Source organism: Geotrypetes seraphini, chromosome 5 (genome assembly GCF_902459505.1).
Source record: "Geotrypetes seraphini chromosome 5, aGeoSer1.1, whole genome shotgun sequence".
NCBI classification, from domain to species: Eukaryota; Metazoa; Chordata; class Amphibia; order Gymnophiona; family Dermophiidae; genus Geotrypetes; species Geotrypetes seraphini.
Genome location: NC_047088.1, coordinates 109,975,257 through 109,996,444, shown reverse-complemented (window position 1 = coordinate 109,996,444; position 21,188 = coordinate 109,975,257). Strand labels below are relative to the sequence as shown.

At 41.7% G+C, this 21,188-nt stretch overlaps 1 protein-coding gene across 7 annotated transcripts in view; it reads left to right on the top strand.

Annotated features, from left to right (window-relative positions):
* HCFC1R1 (host cell factor C1 regulator 1) overlaps positions 1 to 19,759 on the top strand; it is a 67,565-nt gene extending 47,806 nt beyond the window's left edge. For all 7 annotated transcript variants that reach the window (XM_033945400.1, XM_033945398.1, XM_033945403.1 and 4 more), the window contains 2 exons: positions 6,802 to 6,978; positions 19,020 to 19,759. In XM_033945400.1, the coding sequence (XP_033801291.1) occupies positions 6,802 to 6,978; positions 19,020 to 19,239 (397 nt within the window). In that variant the 3' untranslated portion in view covers positions 19,240 to 19,759. The remainder of the gene's footprint in view (positions 1 to 6,801; positions 6,979 to 19,019) is intronic.
* The last annotated feature ends 1,429 nt before the right edge of the window (positions 19,760 to 21,188 follow it).

Genomic DNA, 21,188 nt, shown 5'->3' with positions numbered 1-21,188 from the left:
GCAACGAAAAGAGCTATATCATCATGGATTACTTGTTTTATCCAGTTTTGTTACACAAGAGCTTATGTACAGCCCCCTGGTTCAATTGGTACTCATAAATTACGAGCTACAGTTGCTTCAATAGCAAACTTGAAATCAATCCCAATTCAAGATATCTGCTGAGCACAACCTGGTCTTCAGTGCATACATTTACACAGCACTATTGTGTAGACCAAAGCTTAGCACAAGACGTTTGTTATGGATAGTCTTATGTAACTTATTTGCATTGTAATTTGTATCCACCGCCCGTCTGCTTTTTCAGCTTGGAACTCACCAACAAGTGTACCTGCATATCCCCTGCTTGTCTCCAGAGAAAGCAAGGTTGCTTACCTGTAACAGGTGTTCTCCATCGACAGCAGGGAAATGCAACCACACTTGCTTGCCCTCCATCCCTTCAGCTTGACTTCTTCTATTGCTACAGACTAAACTGACTGGACGAGGGGAAGGGCTCCAGGTGTAGGGCATCCTGCACATACTCAGTAAGTTCAGAACTTACTATAGCTAGGGGAGAGCACCGACACACAGGCTCAGTCAAAGGACTTCACCAACAAGTGTGGCTGCATTCTCCTGCTGTTTACGGAGAACACCTGTTTTACAGGTAAGCAACTTTGCTTTCTCAGTCCCATTCTCGGGACACACCTAGCCAGTCAGGTTTTTAGGATGCCTACAATGAATATGCATGAGATAGATTTGCACACAATGGAGTTATACAGTAGTATGCAAATCTATCTAATAAATATTCATTGTGAATTTCCTGACATCCTGATTGGATTGAGAACCCTGTTTTGGACAATAGCTGATTACAGTTCTTAAGGAGACAATCTCCTATTTCCTATTTTGTTAGTTTATATTTTAAATTTTACTTTTTTGTTTATTATAATGATGGATATTTTTATTTCTTGTGTTTTATGTTTTCTGCCTGGTACTATATTGTTATAGGTGTGTTACAAATTGTTTTAAATAAATAAACCCCCTTTTACTAAGCTGCGGTAGAGGTTTCTACTGTGGCCCGGAGCATTAATGCTCATAGAATTCCTTTGAGCGTCTGAGCATTTAACGCCCCGAGACATGGTAGAAACACCTACTGCAGCTTAGTAAAAGGGGACCTAAATTTGTTACCTTGAGATTTAACCAGCCATTTAAAGGGACAATTAAGGGGGAGTAGTTATCAAGGTGGTGTAAGTAATATAGCTTGTTGACTTACTTTCTATACTGCCTTTTGTGAAGGGGAAAACTCCAGGCCAAAGCAATGTACACAAAACTAAAAACAAGAAATATCCAGAAAATGAACTCCATTTAAAACTGGAAAGTCAACAGTCATCAAGAGCATACATTCAAAATAAAACTAAAACTACGAATAGACCTCATGACCCCAGAGAGACTAAGGATCATATGAACATAAGAGTTGCCATACTGGGACAGACCGAAGGACCATCAAGCTCACTATCCTGTTTCCAACAGTGGCCAACCTAGATCACAAATACCTGGCAAGATTCCAAGGAGAAAAAAAAAGATTGTTGCTACATTTTTATTTTTTTTTTTAAATCAGGTACTAGTGACCTGCATTGGCCACTGTGAGGATGAGCTACTGGGCTAGATGGACCATTGCTCTGACCCAGTAAGGCTGTTCTTATATTCTTATGCTACTTATCCTAGGAATAAGCAGAGAATTTCCTCAAGCTATCTTAATAATGGTTTATGGATTTGTCTTTTAGGAAATTATCCAAACCTTTCTTAAACCCTGCTTAGCTAACCGCTTTCACTACATTTTCTGGCAACAAATTCCATAGTTTAATTACCTGTTGAATGAACAAATATTTGCTCTGGTTTGTTTTAAATCTACTACTTAGTTGTTTCATCGCATGCCCCCTAGTCCTAGTATTTTTGTAAAGAGTAAACAAGTGATTCACTTTTACTTGTTTCATTCCTCTCGGTATTTTACAGACCTCTACATTATATCTCCCCTGAGCCATCTCTTCTCCAGGCTGAAGAGCCCTAGCCACTTTAGCCTTTCCTCATAGAGAAGTCGTCCCATCCCTTTTATCATTTTCATTGCTCTTCTCTGTACCTTTTCTAATTCTACTATATCTTTCTTGAGATGCGGCATGGCCACACCATAGAAAAATACAAAGGCATGATAACATTTTCATCTTTGTTTTCTTTTCCTTTCCTGATCATTCCTAACATTCTATTTGCTTTCTTAGCTGCTGCTGCACACTGAGCTGAGCACTTCAACATATCTTCAACGATGACACCTAGATCCTTTTCCTGGGCGGTGACTTCTAACGTGAAACCCTGCATAATGTATCCATAGTTTGGGTTTCTCTTTCCCACATGCATCACATTGAAATTGTTCACATTAAATGTTATTTGCTGTTTTGATGCCCAGTCTCCCGGTCTCACAAGGTCCTTTTGCAATTTTTCACAATCTTCTTGCGATTTTAACAACTTTGTGTTATCAACATGTTTAATTAATCTAAGGAAATAACCTTTTTACAGAAAGGGTGGTAAATGCATGGAATAGTCTCCCAGTAGAGGTGGTGGAGACAGACTGTATTATGAATTCAAGAATGCGTGGGACAGGCACGTAGGATTTCTTAGAGAGAGGAGGAGATAGTGGATGCTGCAGATGGGCAAAATGCATGGGCCATTTGGTCTTTATCTTCATCATGTTTCTATGTTTCTACTAGTAATTCCTATGTCATTGATAAATGTTAAAAAGCAGTGGTTCCAGCACAGACCTCTGGGGAACCCTGCTATTTAAAAATAACTATCACAAACCCCCCACAGCTTGCATTCAATATCCAAAATCCTAAAAAGCTGTAAATACATACTGGAAGAGATCTGAAGGAGAGCAAAACGGAGTTTTAAGCTATTGTGTTGGATTTTCTGTGTGAACTTCCTCCAGGGGTTATATCAAATCTGATCATGTTATGATCACTGTTATCAAGCAGCCCCAGCACCATGCACCAATTCATTTGCTCCCCTAAGAGCTAGGTCTAGAATTGCTTCACCTCTTGTTGGTTCCTGAACCAGCTGCTCCATAAAGCAGTCCTTGATTTCATCAAGGAATTTTACCTCCCCAGTACACCCTGATGTAACATTTACCCAGTCAATATTGGGGTAGCTGAAATCAATCACTACTAAACCACCATACTCTAGTTTATAGGCACTGTCTAAGGCAGGGGTGTCCAATGTCAGTCCTCGAGGGCCGCAGTCCAGTCGGGTTTTCAGGATTTCCCCAATGAATATGCATTGAAAGCAGTGCATACAAAGAGATCTCATGCATATTCATTGGGGAAATCCTGAAAACCCGACTGGACTGCGGCCCTTGAGGACCGACATTGGACACCCCTGGTCTAAGGGAATCCCCCTGAATCGAGTATATGGCAGAGAAGGACACAAACCTGTTCCAAAAGTGACAACACCCTTAAGAAAGAAGCCAAAGAAAAAGAAGTGGAGAAAAAAACCTCAGTTTGGCTTCATTGGTTCAAAAAACTCCACGTCCTCATATTTCTCAGTCTCATAAGATTGTGTCATCAGTGCTTCTCTGGGCGCACTTGAAATTCAGGGAAAAAAATTCCAAATCCACCAAATACAGGCACAGTTCAAAAAGTAACAAAATAGAAGGCAATGAGAATGCAGATACTTAACTGCTGGTCATGCTCATACAGCACCATTTTTTGTTTTTTTGCAGCTATTGCCTGAAATTTGTGTGGTGACATATTCTGGTGAAGAGACCCCTGATGCAGCTTTGGCGAAACAAGGAAATTCCTGTTGGGTCCTTAATGTGGATTTGTCTGCCCTAGATGGTGCTTTATCTCCCATGTGAGGATATCGGGCGATTGGGGGCTACAGTATGAGCATGACCAGCAGCTAAGTATTTGCATTCTCTTTGCCTTCTATTTGTTACTTTTTGAACTGTGCATGTATTTGGAAGATTTGGAAATTTTTTCCCCTGAATTTCAAGTGTTAGTTTTCATTTCATGTGCCCATAGGAGCCCTGATGACACAATCTTATGAGACTGAGAAATATGAGGACATGGAGTTTTTTTGAACCAAAGAAGCCAAACAGGTTTTTTTCTCCACTTCTTTTTCTTTTTCTGTGGCTTCTTTCTTACGGGTGTTGTCACTTTTGGAACAGATTTGTGTCGTTCTTTGCCATACACTTGATTCAGGTGGGTTCCCTTAGATAGTACCTATAGAGTATGTTGGTAGTATAGTGATTGATTTATCATACCCTCTCCTTTTGCCATTGGTAGTTGAAATCGCCCATTATTATTGTGTAACCTAGTTTTAGACTCCCTAATTTCTGATAACATTTTAGCTTCTGTCTGTTCATCCTAGTTAGGCAGATGGTAGTAAACTCCTATTACTATCCTTTTCCTCTTTACACATGGAATTTCTACTCATAGGGTTTCCAAAGTGTGTTTCAGTTCCTGTAGAATTGTTAGTCTATTTGATTCAAGGAGAAGATCCCAAAAAATCTTTAAATGTCAAGGAGAAAAGATGCATTAAAAAGAAAACAAACAAAAAAAACAGATCTCAGCATCTGCCACCCCTATATCAGCCTCTCCACCCAGTAGAGACCACTCCTAGTAGCTCCTGCTCTTCCTGGTGTTGGGATTCAAAATGCACTGGAGCCCCTAGTGATAATTTCTGATATTGTCCTTAAGGAAGTCATGTTCCCATATAAAATTACCAATATGGAAACATTACGGATTACTTCTACCTGGTCCACTAGGAACCAGGGATTTTCAAAGATAGGTCCTAGAAGGACCTTTGGGAGAGTAGGGGAAGACTTCCACTTAAATTTGTTTTTTGAAAGTATGTGGTACTTGTATATCAAATAAATTAAACTTGAACACTTTTGGAAGGTGCTTTGAGTGGGGCTTGATATGGGGGGGGGGCACATGAGGGGGTTTGTGCTTGACGTTATAATAATAATAATTTTATTCTTATATACCGCCAAAGCTATAATAGTTCGAGGCGGTTTACAACAAGAAGTGCTGGACAATCAGGGAATAAAACACAAGATAAAATCATCAGTACATACATACAGTGTAAAAGTAAAACAGTAAATCCTTAACTTACAAATTGATTAAATAATTTTGTTTTTACTAATTTTCTAAAACTAAACTAGGGTGAGGAATGCAAGATGATATTACCCAACCATTCATTGAATTTACCTGCCTGGAAAGCAAGAATTCTATCCAAGAATCTTTTATATCGACAGGCCTTTATTGTAGGATAAATGAACATATGAATTCTACGAGTAAGCCTGTTGGAACAGTTCAGTTTAAAACGAGAGACCAAATATGTAGGGGCCAACCCAAATATTGATTTAAAACAAAGACAAGAGAATTTGAACAGAACTCTTGCTTCCAGGGTCAACCAGTGTAATTTTTGATAGTAGGGACTTATATGTTCCCATTTTTTCAAACCAAAGATCAATCTAACAGCCGAGTTTTGAATAACTCGAAGTCGTTGAAGTTTTTTTTAAAAGTTCCCAAGTAAATGATGTTACATTAATCAAGCATGCTTAGAATGGAAGATTATTGAACCAATAAACGGAATGATACAGCATCAAAATATTTTCGAATGGATCTAAGTTTCCATAATACCAAGAAGCATTTTCTAACCAATGCATCCATATGTTCATCTATAAGCCAGCTCTTTAAATGCTGAGCTGGTCACACATTCCTCCAGATGAGGCATTTATTATTTATTTCATTTGATATTCTGCAATATTTCAAACAATTCCAAAGCAGATTATAACAATCAAACTTGGAATAAAACAAGATTTAAAAAAAAAAAACTAGTTATACCTCAAATAACTATACTGTATATTAAATCCATCCCTTCCAAAAAGCATATGTACCATATATAAATTGCCCCTTTCTTTTTATCATCTAAGGAAGATAATAGGGCCAAATAATGGGGATACCTCACATAGCTACTATTTTACTAGGGGGATGATGACAAAGAAGTATACCAAATCTCCATAAAGAGATTCAGTATGCTTTGTTTTCCTGATACTGGGGCCCGCTTCCCCTCCCTGTACTATGTTGCTGTTGAATGTTTTTAAGCTCCCCAATTTTGATTTCTTTATTGGACAGCAATTTTCTGAGTGATTTATGAGGATACATAGTGATTTGCCAATGTAATTCAGCTGTCTGAAAACTGACTTCTCCCAGGCAGCAATTGGCTGGCCCAGAACGTCCTCTCTGACGTCAGAATTGACGTCAGAAAGAAGATTTCCTGTCGGGTTTAGCAGCAGCAGCAGCAGCAGCAATCTTGGACCAGCAGAAATTTCCTGCGGACTGGCTATTGAAGAACAGTGGTCTAGAGCAGTGGTTCCCAACCCTGTCCTGGAGGGCCACCAGGCCAATTGGGTTTTCAGGCTAGCCCTAATGAATATGCATGAGAGAGATTTGCATATAATGGAAGTGGCAGGCATGCAAATCTGCTTCATGCATATTCATTAGGGCTATCCTGAAAACCCGATTGGCCTGGTGGTCCTCCAGGACAGTGGGAACCACTGGTCTAGAGGATTAAATATCAGCAAACAGAATGCTGGAAAAGTGCAGATTATAGATTTAAAAATGCAAAACTTGCAACTGCTTTCTGTCTCTGTTTCGGAATGAAAGTATGTGCATACTTTTACTTTGAAATTTGCATCAATTGATGCAAAGTCCATGGAAAAAAATACCCACGGACTTTGCTTTAGTTTTCAAATTGTCCCTGTGATGTCTCTTGCAGGTCACTTTTGGTTCTAAGCAGAACAGAAGCAGAAGATGGGCGAGAGGAAAATGTGTTGATGGAAGGGGAGTTCTCCATGGGTGAGGCCCCTACCCTTATCTTATCTTCAGTGCTGCAGGAGAGCCTGAGGGAGTCTGGACTGAAGAACATATTGCCAGAACAAGTACAGTATTCTTTGTAAGTAATCTGTGGTTATGATGGAAGAGAATTATATTGAAATTTAGTTTTGTGGGTACTAGGGTGGAGCTATATTCTCTGTGAATTCAGAGGTCACAAAATGGGTAAAATAATACTGGCAGATATTTAGCCAGCAGCGATCAGTGTTTTTGTTTATTAAACGCCTCCCATCACTGGATAAATTAGCTTTGGATATTAAGTGCCGGTATCATTACTAAAAAGGCAAGTAGGATCCACGGTCAGTATTAGTGACAGAAGAGTGCAGATTACAGGAGGTGGAACTTAAATGCATTTATTAAAATAGCCCAATGTGGCCACATTTCATTTAAGGAAGGCTTTGTCAGGGGCAGCAAACTGTTAATCGGACATAAGACACAAATTTAAGAACGAGTAAATTAAAAACAAATAGCACTCATAAAACAAATTTTATCAATAGATAAAATGTAAATATATTAATTGGATCAATCATGTATTGGATTTGAATTTGACGAAAACTAAAAATTTTGTGGCTCTCTGCCTCTGGAATGTTTGGGGTTTTTTTTGTTTGTTTGGTTTTTTTTGGAAATCATGTTTGAGATCAGCTGGAGTAACAAAGGGCATACAAGAATTACATACAAGAAATACAGAGGCAAGTCAACTCGGTCCTTTGGTTTGGTTTTGTTTTTTTTGTATGATGGGGTGCAGATACCTATTCAGTCTGATTAAGAGTTTAGGGGTGTGTAACAGACCACCTGGAGTAGCAGGCTGGCCTGGATTCCATATAACAGACTTTTTTATTCTGGTTCATTTGCCTGACACATTATAATAAAACTTGGCTTACCTCAGCCAATTTTTGTCTACCTCAGACCTCTCCTTTCTCCTGGGACTTACCTGAGTCAAGCCTGGGCAGAAATACTTCTCCCTGAGACCGGCTCTCTTAACTCAGCACTGAGCCAAGCAATGAAAGGTAATTTGGGATCCGTAGGTCTTCTCAAATACATGGTGCCCTCTGCCACCCAGTGGCATAACAGCAGTCCCAGAGAGGGAAAATCCCTCTTCTGCCACATACCCTCCCCCTCAGCTCACCCCTAATGGGGTGAGCTCCTGCCATTCCTAGGGACACATTCCCCAAGGGTAGAGGGTATGGCTCTGCTAGAACCCCAGCCACCACGGGGGACCTCTCAGACCACCCCTGAGTCACAATCACATCTGGCATTCTTTGCATGCCCTGCCTGGACGACACCTCTTGGTGGCTTTGTTCTGGTATAGTCTCTGGGTGCATTCCTAACACAAGGCCCATGGGTTTCCCACTTTCTGAATACTTCACTATAATGTCCATTATCTTTTTCTGGTGGCGTCCTCGTATGTTTTTAGCAGCTCCTTCAGGGTATTAATCTTCTCAGTGACAGTTCTCCATAACTCTGGGACCTGGAGCTGGCCACTTTTGCTCTTGAGGATCCGGTCACTCTGTACCGGTTGTGGCTCTTTGAGTTCCGGTTGTTCCTTTGATGCTGAGCTGGGTTGTCCCTGAAACACCTTGAAAATAGCTCTCACTTTGGTCTTACAGCATTATTCTTAAGTGCGCAGCACTAGTGCACAAAGGCTACTCGAATGAACTAGTCACCACCATTCTGAGGTGTAGGAAAAGGTTGACTGTAACAGCATGCTAAAAGGCTGGAAATGTTTCCAAACTTGGTGCACTCAGAGGAGTGAAGACCCAAACTCGGCTTCAATCTTGGTGATACTTGTCTTTCTCCAAGAAAGCCTAGAAAAGGGCCTAGCAGTTGACTCCCTGAGAGTTCAGATAGCTGGGTTCTTCTGTTTTGGACCCAGGATCAATAGGAACACCTGTGCTGCTATACGGATGTAGCCAGACTTTTGAATGGCGCGTTATGGCTCTGCCCTCCAATGCAATGGCCTTTTCCGACATGGAATCTTAATCTGGTTCTCCGGGTGCTAGCAATTCTGCCCTATGAGCCTCTGGATTCAAGACAGTTAGACAAGTTTCTGCTGAATCGGAACGCACACAGGTAGGGCTAGTCTCAGGGAACTGGTCTTTGACTGGAGGGTCACCACATGAGCGGACTGCTGGGTGGAGACGGGGGATTCCTCACGGAGACGGGTGGGAATGGGTGGGATTTCTGTCCCCGCGCAACTCTTTAGTTTAGTATGCTCTATATTTCATGTGCTTTGCTTGAGTAATACATTATTAAACATCTTATTCTATTATTATCATAAGAATTGACCCAGCAGTGGCAATTCTTAAGTTCTTATGATAATAATAGAATAAGATGTTTAATAATGTATTACTCAAGCAAAGCACATGAAATATAGAGCATACTAATCTAGAGAGTTGCGCGGGGATAGAAATCCCACCCATTCCCACCCGTCCCTGCTAAAGTCCCACCCGTCCCCATCCGTCCCCTTGAGGAATGCCACCCATTCCCACCCGTTCCCGCGAGGAATCCCTCCGTCTCCACCCGTCCCCATGAGGAATCCCCCCGTCTCCACCCATCCTCACGAGGAATCCCCTCTATCCCCACCCGTCACCGTGAGGAATCCCCTCTGTTCCCACCCGTCCCTATAAATTACAGAAATAGTTATTTCATTTAATTATGCTACTGAATTAAAGGCTCTGGTAGAAACCCATTTACAAATAAGCAAAAAGACTTTATTAATTTGGAAATATTAATTGGGAAGAATACATACTTTGTAAACGGGTTTCTACCAGAGCCTCTAATGTTTATAAATTATTATCAATACAACTAATATACTACTTTATCCTAAAGAAAAAAAAAAAAAAGAAATAGAATTTTTTTTCCTACCTTTGTTGCCTGGTTTCTGCTTTCCTCATGTTCTCATTCAATTCCTTCCATCCACTGTCTCTTTTCTCTCTGCGTCTTCCATTTGCTCTGTTACTGTGCCTCCCTTCCTCCCCCCTTCCAAATAGGTCTGGCACCCATCTTCTTCCCTCCGCTCCCCCCATAGTCTGGCATCTGTCTTCTTCCCTGCCAGCGTCTTCTCCCCACTCTCTCTTCCCCATTTCCTTTCAGTGTCCTTCTCCCCCCTCTGTCTTCCCATGTCCTTTCAGCGTCCTTCTCCCCCTCTGTCTTCCCCATGTCCTTTCAGCGTCCTTCTCTCCCCCGTCTTCCCCATGTCCTTTCAGCGTCCTTCTCCCCCCCATCTTCCCCATGTCCTTTCAGCGTCCTTCTCTCCCCCGTCTTCCCCATGTTCTTTCAGCGTCCTTCTCTCCCCCGTCTTCCCCATGTCCTTTCAGCGTCCTTCTCTCCCCCGTCTTCCCCATGTCCTTTCAGCGTCCTTCTCCCCCCGTCTTCCCCATGTCCTTTCAGCATCCTTCTCCACCCCTTTGTCTTCCCCATGTCCTTTCAGTGTCCTTCTCCCCCCCATCTTCCCCATGTCCTTTCAGCGTTCTTCTCCACCCCTTTGTCTTCCTCAGTGCTTTCAGCGTCCTTCTCCCCCCTCAGTTTTACCTTAAGCACCTTTTCCTCTCCACTCCACCGTTCCTCCCTTTCTCCCTCCCTGCCCCTTACCTTTGTGGTACTTACCCGCCCGACTGACAGCAGAACAGGCCCGGTCCAACAAACCTCCCTGCCCTGCGAATCTAAATTACTTTCTTACAGCAGCTGGAGTATTGAAGCTGCTGTAAGAAAGTAATTTAAATTCACGGCTACAGGGCAGGGAGGTTTGACGGACCGGGCCTGTTGTCGGTCGGTCGGGGGACCTGGCTGGCTGTGCTGCACCCGGGGCGGAGCGCCCCCCGCCTTGTACCACTGCCTTTTCCCTGCCTGCCCTGCCGCAGCACACGAACGGAAGTCTTCACGATGTCAGCGCTGACGTCGGAGGGAGGGAGGGCTTTGCTTAAGCCCTCCCTCCGACGTCAGCGCTGACATCAGGAAGACTTCCGTTCGGCTGTGTGTGGCAGGGCAGGTAGGGAGACGAGCCTCGCGGCTGAATACATTCAGCCCCGCCGGAACCCCGCGACCCTAGGGGGCGTCCCCACGGGATCCCCGTGACCCTAGGGGGCATCCCCACGGGATCCCCGTGACCCTAGGGGGCGTCCCCACGGGATCCCCATGACCCGAAGGGGGAACCCGTGGGTCCCGCGGGATTCCCGTCGTCCCCGTTCCCGTGCAGCTCTCTATACTAAACCCCATTCCCAAAAGGCTATGAAAATAAGAAGAGAATCTCTACTCACATCTTTTGACCTTAATATCAAACTGGAATCCTCTATACCCCCCAAATAGAAGCCCCATTCACCTATATGCAGAAGCCTCCAGCATGCCTAAGTCGCATCCACCAAACTCGCGCCTAGCTAATGCTTAAAATAGACCTGGTTTTTCAAAGTAGTCCTCATTACACCAAAAAGTATGTGTGTGTGTGTGTATTTTTATTTATATATATATGTGTGTGTATGTATATATGTGTGTGTATGTATGTGTATATATGTGTATATATGTATATATATATGTGTGTGTGTGTGTATGTATGTATATATCCTATATAATAAAAGGCTAACTCGCGCATGCGCACTCCTATTTGCGTGTTCCGTGCGCTGTAGGTCTGTGGCCGCAGGAGTGCGCATGCGCGAGTCCCCAGCCTTACTTCTCTCTGACTACGGACCCACAAAGCCACCGCCGCGGCTCCTCTCTCATCTTCCGACGCAACTGCAGCGCATGAGAGAAGCCGCGGGGGCGCCTTTTAAAACGGCTCCCTTCTCCGAGTGCCCAGCCCCTCCTCCTTTTTTTGCGATCCATCGAGCGGATCCCCAGCCTTCTTCCACCACCTACCGAGCCAGGCCCCGCCTCCACGGTTCCAACCGACACGGCGCCGCCAGAACCGGACAGCTTCAAATAGGAGGAAATAACATTAGGGCCCGACACTCACAGACCCGCGAGCAGGGTTGCCATGGAAACCCAGCCGCCATAACAAGACAGCAAGACCGGTCCTGGAAGAGAAAGGGAAAGCGAGGCAGAAAATGGGTGAGAACAGGAGAGCAAAACAGTGAGAGGGGGCAAAAGGGGAAGGGGAGAAAGAGTGGGAGAAACCCCGGCCAAATCCAAAAATAAAAACAACCACTGCCACAGAGAGGGAAAGGGACGCTTCCATTTGGGCCAGGGAAGGGTGGGGCTTCTCGGTGGATTAATAGGCTCCAGGGACATGGGAGAAAAGGGGGCTGGAAGCTGAAAGGAAAAAGATGGGAGAAGAGGGCTGGGGGGGGCTAAAAAATGAGTTTGGAGCTGGGGCTGAAAATAGGGGACATGTGAAGGAAGGAGGCTTTAACAGGCTTAAACACTAGAGGGGATCAGGAGTGACATGCACAGCAGGGGCTTAGAGGGCAAGAGAGCTGCAGTTGGAGAGACTGAGGAAGGGAATGTTCAGATAAAGAATAGAGACTGAAGAAGGAATAAAATAAAATAAAAAAGAGACACTTACAGGGAAACACAGGATCAGGAGCATACAGAGAAAACAGAAGTTTGAAGGAATCAGGAACATATACAAAAAGGAGAGCAGAGACCCCTGCAAGAAGAGAAAAAGAGCAAAGAGACTGGGGATGAGAAAGAGAGCAGAGATGCTTACAAGGAGAAAAAGCTAAGCAGTAATGTTACAGCTTGAGAGTGCAGACTGAGGAAGAAAGCAGAGACAGTGCTCCACAGGGAAATGGAGGGAGGAAAGAGACAGAAAAAAAAAGACAGACAGACATATATTCTAGCAACCCGTTAATGTAACGGGCTTAACAACTAGTATATATATATATATACACACACATATATATATATATACATACACACACACCACACATATATAATAATAATAACAGTTTATATACTGCAATACCGTGAAGTTCTATATATATGTGTGTGTGTGTGTATATATATACACACACAGATTTTTCATGTGCTTTGATTGAGGAACACAGAAGCCAAAATAGTTTTTTTTATTAGAAAACAACAGTGGAACTGGACAAATGTTGAAGGTACATGTTTGCTATTTATCCTAGAGAAATGACTGCTTGTGAATCAAGAGGATATAAGCTTGGCTTTGGAATTGACATGTGGTTTAATGGTCGAGTGTGTGGCCTTATTACTCTGAGATTGTTAGTTCAAATCCCCCACTGCTCCTTGTGACCCTGAGCAACCGGAACAGAAGAGAATATGATAAAGGAATATGATAAAGGAATATGATAAAGGAACCAAATACAAATACCACAGGATAAAAATGGTATAAATACCATAGGATATACCATAGGATATAAGTGGTATATAAATAATTAAAAGATAAATAAATAAAATATAATAGTGGTGCCAGCATTTTACTGCATACAATTTTAATGAAAAATTTTTATAGGTATCATCAAGCCTATATTCTAAGACAGGGTATGTATTGGATCCTCCCAGATCTCATGGAGAATGTACCAGATTGGTTATATTTAGAATGGTGGCTCCTGTTCCCATTACACTTAGAACATTTACTTAGTATAACAATGCCTAGAAGATATAAAGATAATAAAATTTTATTAGATACTTGGAAAATATTAAGATATATTAGTAATCTATCACCAAAACCAATTGCTAAATCACTAAATCAATCTATTTGGGTAAACTCCAGGATCAAAATTGGCGGATTTAAGATCGTCTGGAAACAATGGATAATTGCAGGTATACGGACATTGAATGATGTCATTTCAGAAGGATCACTGCTTAGTTTTTCACAATTGCAAAATAAATTTGGCTTAAATAAAACACAATACTTTAAATGGATGCAATTGAAGCAGGCCATTCAAGCAGGGTTCCCTGAATGGAAAGATCTTAATAATCAATATAGTCTGCAGGTTTTATGTTTCCAGGCAGATTTTTTGGGTCACCAAGCCGCAAAATGATATAAACTGATATATGGATTCTTAAATAAAAAAAAGAAAACTGGACTTAGGGATATTTGGAGTATTGAGATTGGACAGACAATTTCTGCTTCTCAATGGCCACGATTTTGGTCCTGGAGATTAAGATCTACAAGGTCAGCATCTATGAATCAAACATGGATGTTTTTGTTACATAGAGTGTTATGGACCCCTACGCGCCTGCAAAAGATAGATAGTACTAGATCCAATAGATGCTGGCATTGTAAAATTGAAGAAGGGACGTTGGATCATTTAATTTTTTTCTGTCCCTGTGTAAATGCCTTTTGGAATTTAATTTGGCCCCAAATTAACAAATTACTAGAAAATCATGTAGGACTCTCATATGATACCATACTATTTGGCACTGCAATGAGAACTCAGAGTCCGATCTCAGCAAATAATAACAAGCTGCTATTAATATTGATAGGAGTCGCCATGCAACAAATTACTCAAAATTGGAAGGACTATACCAAATTAAATTATACATTCTGGTGGAACTCTGTCTGTCATATATACAAAATGGAAAAAGTAATAGCATTACAACAAGGGAATCTTCACAATTTTAAGAAAATTTGGCAACCATTGACTAACTATTCTAATGATCAGATTTCTTAGCACATTGGTAGTAATTATTTAGGAATGGGGTGGGATATGTATAATTTTTGGAAATAAGAATTGAGAAAATGGGGAGGGATTTATCATCTATGACATAATGCATTGATTGTAGTCACGAATGTTATGTAATAATTAATTATATTAATTGCGATTCAACTGCTGTAAGAATGAAAAATTAATAAAGAAAAAGAAAAAACAGCATAAAAATCACCATTGTAATGATGTCATAACGCTAACACACGATAACATTAGGCATTAGGTTATTAGGATGTCTATGCAATACCTAAAAGTCAATTTTGCAAAGGATTTCTAACAATATAGACGTGCTTAGATTCATTGAGTAGTGCTGAGCGCGATTCTCTATAATGCGCCTATACATTATAGAATCACACTCAGCATTATCCTCCTGGACGTCTAAATGGTGCTTAACTTTTAGACATCCTTTACAGAATCTGGCCTCAAATGTCTACATAACAAGTGAAAATTGAAGAAAAACGGAGAAAGATAAAGCCTGAAAAATTACTGCATGACTAGAAATTATAATAAAAGCTGTGGCAAGCTGCAAAACTTTATCGAACAACGATATCTTCATACTGACGCTGTGACTTGAGTGTCATTAATTACCCCGCTCAACATTCAAGGTGCTGGGTTGCTCTGAGTTTTCTATCTAAAAAATATGAAAAGAAATCCAACTTAGGAATATTGTAGCCTGCATATGTATTCAGTGCAGTGTACTGAGAGTAATCATGTTCTTATGATTATGCATTTAAAATATATAATTGGGACCCTTAATTGCCTAGAGAATAAAAAAAATGTTTTAGAATGTGCTACATGACCACACATATATATAAAGAATAGTAGACTAAGGGCTCCTTTTACAAAGCCACACTAGGGCCTTAACACACGGAATAGCGCACGTTAGATTGCCGCATGCGCTAGCCACTACTGCCTCCTTTTGAGCAGGCGGTAGATTTCTAGCTAGCGCATACTAATCCGATGCGTACGATAAAACCGCTAGCGTGGCTTTGTAAAAGGACCCCCAAATAGAACATATTTCAAATATATGGTAAATGAATAATCAATTAAAAGTGTTGGATATTTATAAAGATATATGTATTGGGTTGAGGGAGATAATTCTTGTGGTGTGAAATTTGTAATAATTTCAAGTGGAAATGTATATTATGAAGTGATTTATTGTACACTTGTTTGAAAATTTATAATGAATAAAGAAATTAAAAAAAAAAAAGTTCTAAAAGTGACAAAAAAGGCACATAGAATAAACTTATGAAATAAATAAAGTCAAAACCACATAAGAGATACTCTGGAATAAAAATTAAATTAAAAAAAACAGTAAATCAAGATAACAAATAAAAACACTTTAAGCTAAAAATGGAAAGCTAGCTTTAAAAAAACCCCAACAATGTAAAAAATCATTAATTGGCTGGAATAAGGGGGATAATTGATGATAGAAACACACAAAGGTCCAGTTATTGATTTAACCCTCTTGGGATTACAGTGTTGAATTGAAAATAAATCTCTGTTCAGTTCTTAATAAAATATTATCTATGTCTTCTTCTCTCCATTCATAAAATAAATTATATTCCAACTCATTGAACATAGCAGAGCTATAAAAAGAAATGTTTAAAAAAATTCTCTGGCAGATATTCGGTCCAGCTTAAACCTGCTTTTGAGTATTATAGACTTCTTGTATTGAATAAACCTAAGTATCTTGTAGCAAGGGAGCTTGGGCCTGCCATCTTCTTTCTTCAGATGGGGAAGGATGGAAGGAAGGTGCTATAGGTTCCTGGGGGTGGAGAGGGGGTTGGGGGAGCAGCTAGCATTTCTCTGCCGCAACCTGAAGGTTAACCAGGCACTGATCAGCATTCAGACTGGTGCCAGGTTACTTCCACAACTAAAGTTAGGACAGCCCTTTTTCTGTCCTAACTTTAGCACTCACTTAACTGGTTAGCAGTCTGAATATGGCTTCTAACCAGATAGATCCAGGCTACACCCATGGACCTTCCCAGGATTAACTGGACAGTGCAGGGGTGGTCTGTGATGTTATTCAGTGTGGCACTGTATGGTTATGTGCTGCTGAATACCAGACCCAGACAAGAGATTTAAATAGCCAGGAGCCTTTCTTAGCCCTTTGAATATTGGGTGAATAGTGTCTAAATCAGTGTATCACAAACTGTGTGCCGTGGCACACTACTGTGCCTTTTGAGATTTTAAGTGTGATGTGGCTCCGGCGCCTGTATCAGCTGACTTCTACCAGGACTGACTTTTGGACGCATGTCTTCTGGGACTCCTGTCTCCTGCATTTGATGCATGATTCCTACCTTTGATGCGTGTCTTCCTGCCTCCTGCCTTCCAGGACTCTGCCTTCTGATGCATGTCTTCTGGGACTCCTGCCTTCGACTTCTCTCTGCACCCCCATACCAGCAGCGGCAGCTCTGTGTGGTTTTAACTTCGGAACACAGCTGCCGCTAGCAGTAGTTTATCTGCAGTTTTATCAGGCAGCCTTGGGGTCTTTGCTAGGCCCGAATCAGGCCGACCTAGCAAAGGGCCCAAGGCTGCCTGATGAAACTGCGGCTAAACTACTGCTAGCAGCAGCTGTGTGCTGAAGTTAAAACCACATAGTGAGCTGCTGCTAGCCTAGATCGAGGAGAGGTATGCTGAACAGGGAAGAAGGGAAGGGAGAAGGGGTACTGCTGGACAGGGGGAGGAGGGAAGGGGTATTGTTGGACAGGGGGAGGTAAAAGGAATGGAGAAGAGGTGCTGCTGGACTTTGCAGAAAGGGAGGGAAAGGAAAGGTGCTACACACTTGAGGGGAGGATGAGATGGTGCATGGAGAGAGAGCATGTTGGGTTGGGGGTTGAGAAGGAGAGATGCCACTCGAGGGAAGAGGCAAGGACACAGAGGAAGCATGCAGGAGGGAGAAAGTGTTGGACTCATGGAGAGGGCGAGATGGATGGGGAGGACAGAAAGGAGGGAAGGAGAAATGTTACACTCTGGGGAAGAGGGAGAGGGCAGAGAGTGAAAAGTTGGACTCATGGAGAGAGAGATAGATTTTGGTTTTGGGAGGGAAGGAGGACCAGAGGAGAAGCATGCAGGATGAAGAGAGAAAAAATGTTGGACTGGTGGAAAGAAGGGAGAAATATTGGACTGGGAGGGGGGCCAGAAAGGAGGAAGGGAAGGGAGATGGACTGCAGGGGAAGGGAAAGAGAGATGTTACACTGGGGAGGGGAGGAGAAATGACTAAAGGAAGGGAGAGATATCAGACCAGGGAATAGAAGGGAAGGAGGGGTGTCTGGTAGCGCTATAGAAATAATAATAGTAGTAGTAAAGAGAGATGCCATATTATAGGAAGGAGAGGAGAGAGATGCCAGACTGGGAAGGGGGGGAAAGGAAGGAGAGAGATGTTGTCAGACCACTGGGAGGGAAGGAGAGAGATGTCAGACCATGGAAATAGGGAGGGAAGGAGAGAGAGATAGGAAGGGAAGACATGGAAAAATAGATTTTGAGAAGAAAGAAGAAAAATGAAAATATTGAATGTTAAGTTAATGCCAAAGATGGATGCAATTCCTCCAGAAAAGACAGGGAACTAAAATTCAATACTAGAAGTCAGAAAAATGTATATATGAAATCATGAAACTGACCTCAATGAGTGAAATGCCCCCAGTGAGTGATCAACAAAGAAATTTTGGTCTGCTCAGAGATATGAAACTCCAGGAGAGTAGGAGAACCCTTGCTCTCAGAATGGATTTACCGTCCAGTCATTGCGAACTTCTAAATGTTGGATCACTCTCTTGAGACAATATATGTGTTTAAAATGTTCTTCTTCTTGATTAAGCTTTTCTTTTCTTTATAACAATTTACATTGCTTTATAAATAATTTATATTGATTTGCGTACAAACAGATATCACCGGTTGTAGAAAAAACTCCACTTATCTTTTGAATCCTCTAGAGGTCCCAACATGGCCCCGTTTCGGAATCTGCTTCAGGAGACCTGAACTGTAGTGTCAATTAGTATGGAAAATTTTAACTCCGGTTTGATTTATCTCTGACAGTTGAAATAATCCTGTACACTTTACAAAGACACGACCATACTATCATGGAGATAAATCAAAATAAATCAGTCCTGATTTTGGGCTACCAACAGTGAATATGCATGAGAAATATTTGTATACAGTGGAGGTAATATTTGCAAACTTATCATTTGTTATTTATTGAAAGCTTCTGACTATAATGCATCTTCAGGGTGGATATCCTGAAAACTTGACTGGCTGGGTATGTCCCGAGGGGTTCTCAACCCACTCCTATCTTAGAAGTTTAATATCCCTCTGGGCATCCGAGGAGGCTGCATTATCTGAGTATTTAGAAGAGGATGGGAAAATAGATCAGTTAATATGATTGGAACAAGTAGCATTAGAAGAATTTGCAATGCTAAATCTGCCAGTGTATTGCCGATATTTATCATCTCATTTTGTTTTTTTCCCCTTGGCCCCTTCCTACTCCATATCATCACAGGAGTCATCCTTGTATGGAACTAGTATTATGGAAACCCCCAGGGAGCTTGATCCAGAAGGCTATCCACTCTCTGAGAAGACAGCAAGAGTCTTCTCCGGGGAGCTCAAGCAAGATGGGAATCTCATCCTCCTTTTTCTCACAGCTGAGCACAGATGACTTAGGAGCATCCCAGCAGAAAGTAATTCTACAGCAGGAACTGGAGGATAGGATGGAGCTGTGACGTACACAGGTGGATATGTAGGGAGTGAATCTAGGAGCTCCAGTCCCCCATCTGCTGGCAGTAACTTGTTGGAACTTTTGAAAATATTATATTCTATGACTTAGTTAAAGTTTCAGTGAAGCAATATGATGTCTCGGTGACTGTTTTAGAGAGATGTTAAGGGTGGTTCACGTTTTGATATAACTGGACTGCTGTTCAATACAAATAAGCAACTGCACTAACCCAGAATTTAAATTAGCTATTTGGTTACTTTCTGGGGGATGTGTTCAGCCATGGATAGAACCTAGTTACTGTTCTGGGTGCTACCAGCTGGGAATGGAACCCTACTATTATCCCAGAGGATATATGTCTTTGCTAGAGATGAGCAAAAAGGGTACTATAAAAGGTTCATCAATATGATCAGTTCTTAACTAATATGTCAGTTCAAACATCAAAATCACCATCTAAAGCCATCAATTATCTGATACAGTGGTTCCCAAACCTGTCCTGGGGGACCCCCAGCCACTCAGGTTTTCAAGATATCCCTAATGAATATGCATGAGAGAGATTTGCATATAATGGAAGTGACAGGTATGCAAATCTCTCTCATGCATATTCATTAGGGATATCTGGAAAACCTGACTGGCTGGGGATCCCCCAGGACAGGTTTGGGAACCACTGACTGATGCATCACTAAATTGTAGTGGCATAAGATAATTAACTTAGGTTCTACTCATAGAGGATTGATACACATTTTTGCAGAATTTTTCCACACACCAAAAGCACCAGTTCCCCAGTCCCAAGATAGAAATAAAATTGCTTTTAAAAATACCACATCCAAGCCTAAGACATGATTTGTTCAAATGTATTGCATCGGATGAAATATATCCACATCATAGAAAAGGTGATGTTTCAAGCCTAGTCTTCCTTTCATGAGCTAGAACTGTAAGAAGCATAAGGAGTTATTAACCTAATCTTAGTATCCTATTACAGTGATTTTTGGCCCTTTGTTCTTAGGGTCTCTTACCTCATTTTATAAGTCTTTCAGCATTCTGTTATCAAGACCATTTTATGATGTGTAGCCTGCAGCCATCTTCTCATCGTGTTCCAAAGAATTAGTTATCATACACATCAAATCTAGCAGAGAACGTTTGTCCTCACTATGGTGCATCTCAGCTTGAGTTTCTAAATGTGATAATTTGTAATTTTTGGACAAGATGAAGGGGTACCAGCTATATACTATAAAGCTGTCTTGTAAAATGAGAGGCGTAGATGTGAGAACAAAGGATTCAAAAATCAGTGGAATAAGATAGTAATGGTATTAACTCCTTTGGATGTTATTCTGCTCCTAATATTGGTTTAGAAAAACAAAGGGTTGATATTCATCCCCTGGTGGGTAGCAGTTCTTAAGCCACTGACATACATGGGCGGAATTAAGCCTGGGTGTTCAAGGCCGGGCTATGGCTGGGCATCAGCAATGAATATCCAGGGTCAGCCACCACCCTGGAAGTTATGCAGGTGTGGCACTGCATAACAAAGCGAGCAAAGATAGAACTGTACAAAAGGCAGTGCTATCTGCCCACTACTATGCGAGCACTGATACTGACGGCCTCTTTTACAAAGCCATGCAGCAACAGCCTCAAAGCCCTTTGAATCTCTATGGGCTTCGGGGCCGTTAGTCAGCGTAGCCACTAGCGAGCCTTTGTAAAAGAGGCCGTGAATATGGCCAATGCTTGCATAACTATTGGCTCTTCCTAGAGACCTCTCTTACACTAACTGGTGAGAACCGATATTCATCAGTACTACAGTTAAATGTCATTGAATTTCAATGGCCAGGACACTGAGCATGATTTAACCATGCAAGAGCTTCTAATATCTGGTTAAATCACTTTGAATATCGGGCCCAAAGATTTTAGGTTTGAGACACCAGTTCATGTGAAGGAAACATACCTTGTGTTGGGATATGGTAT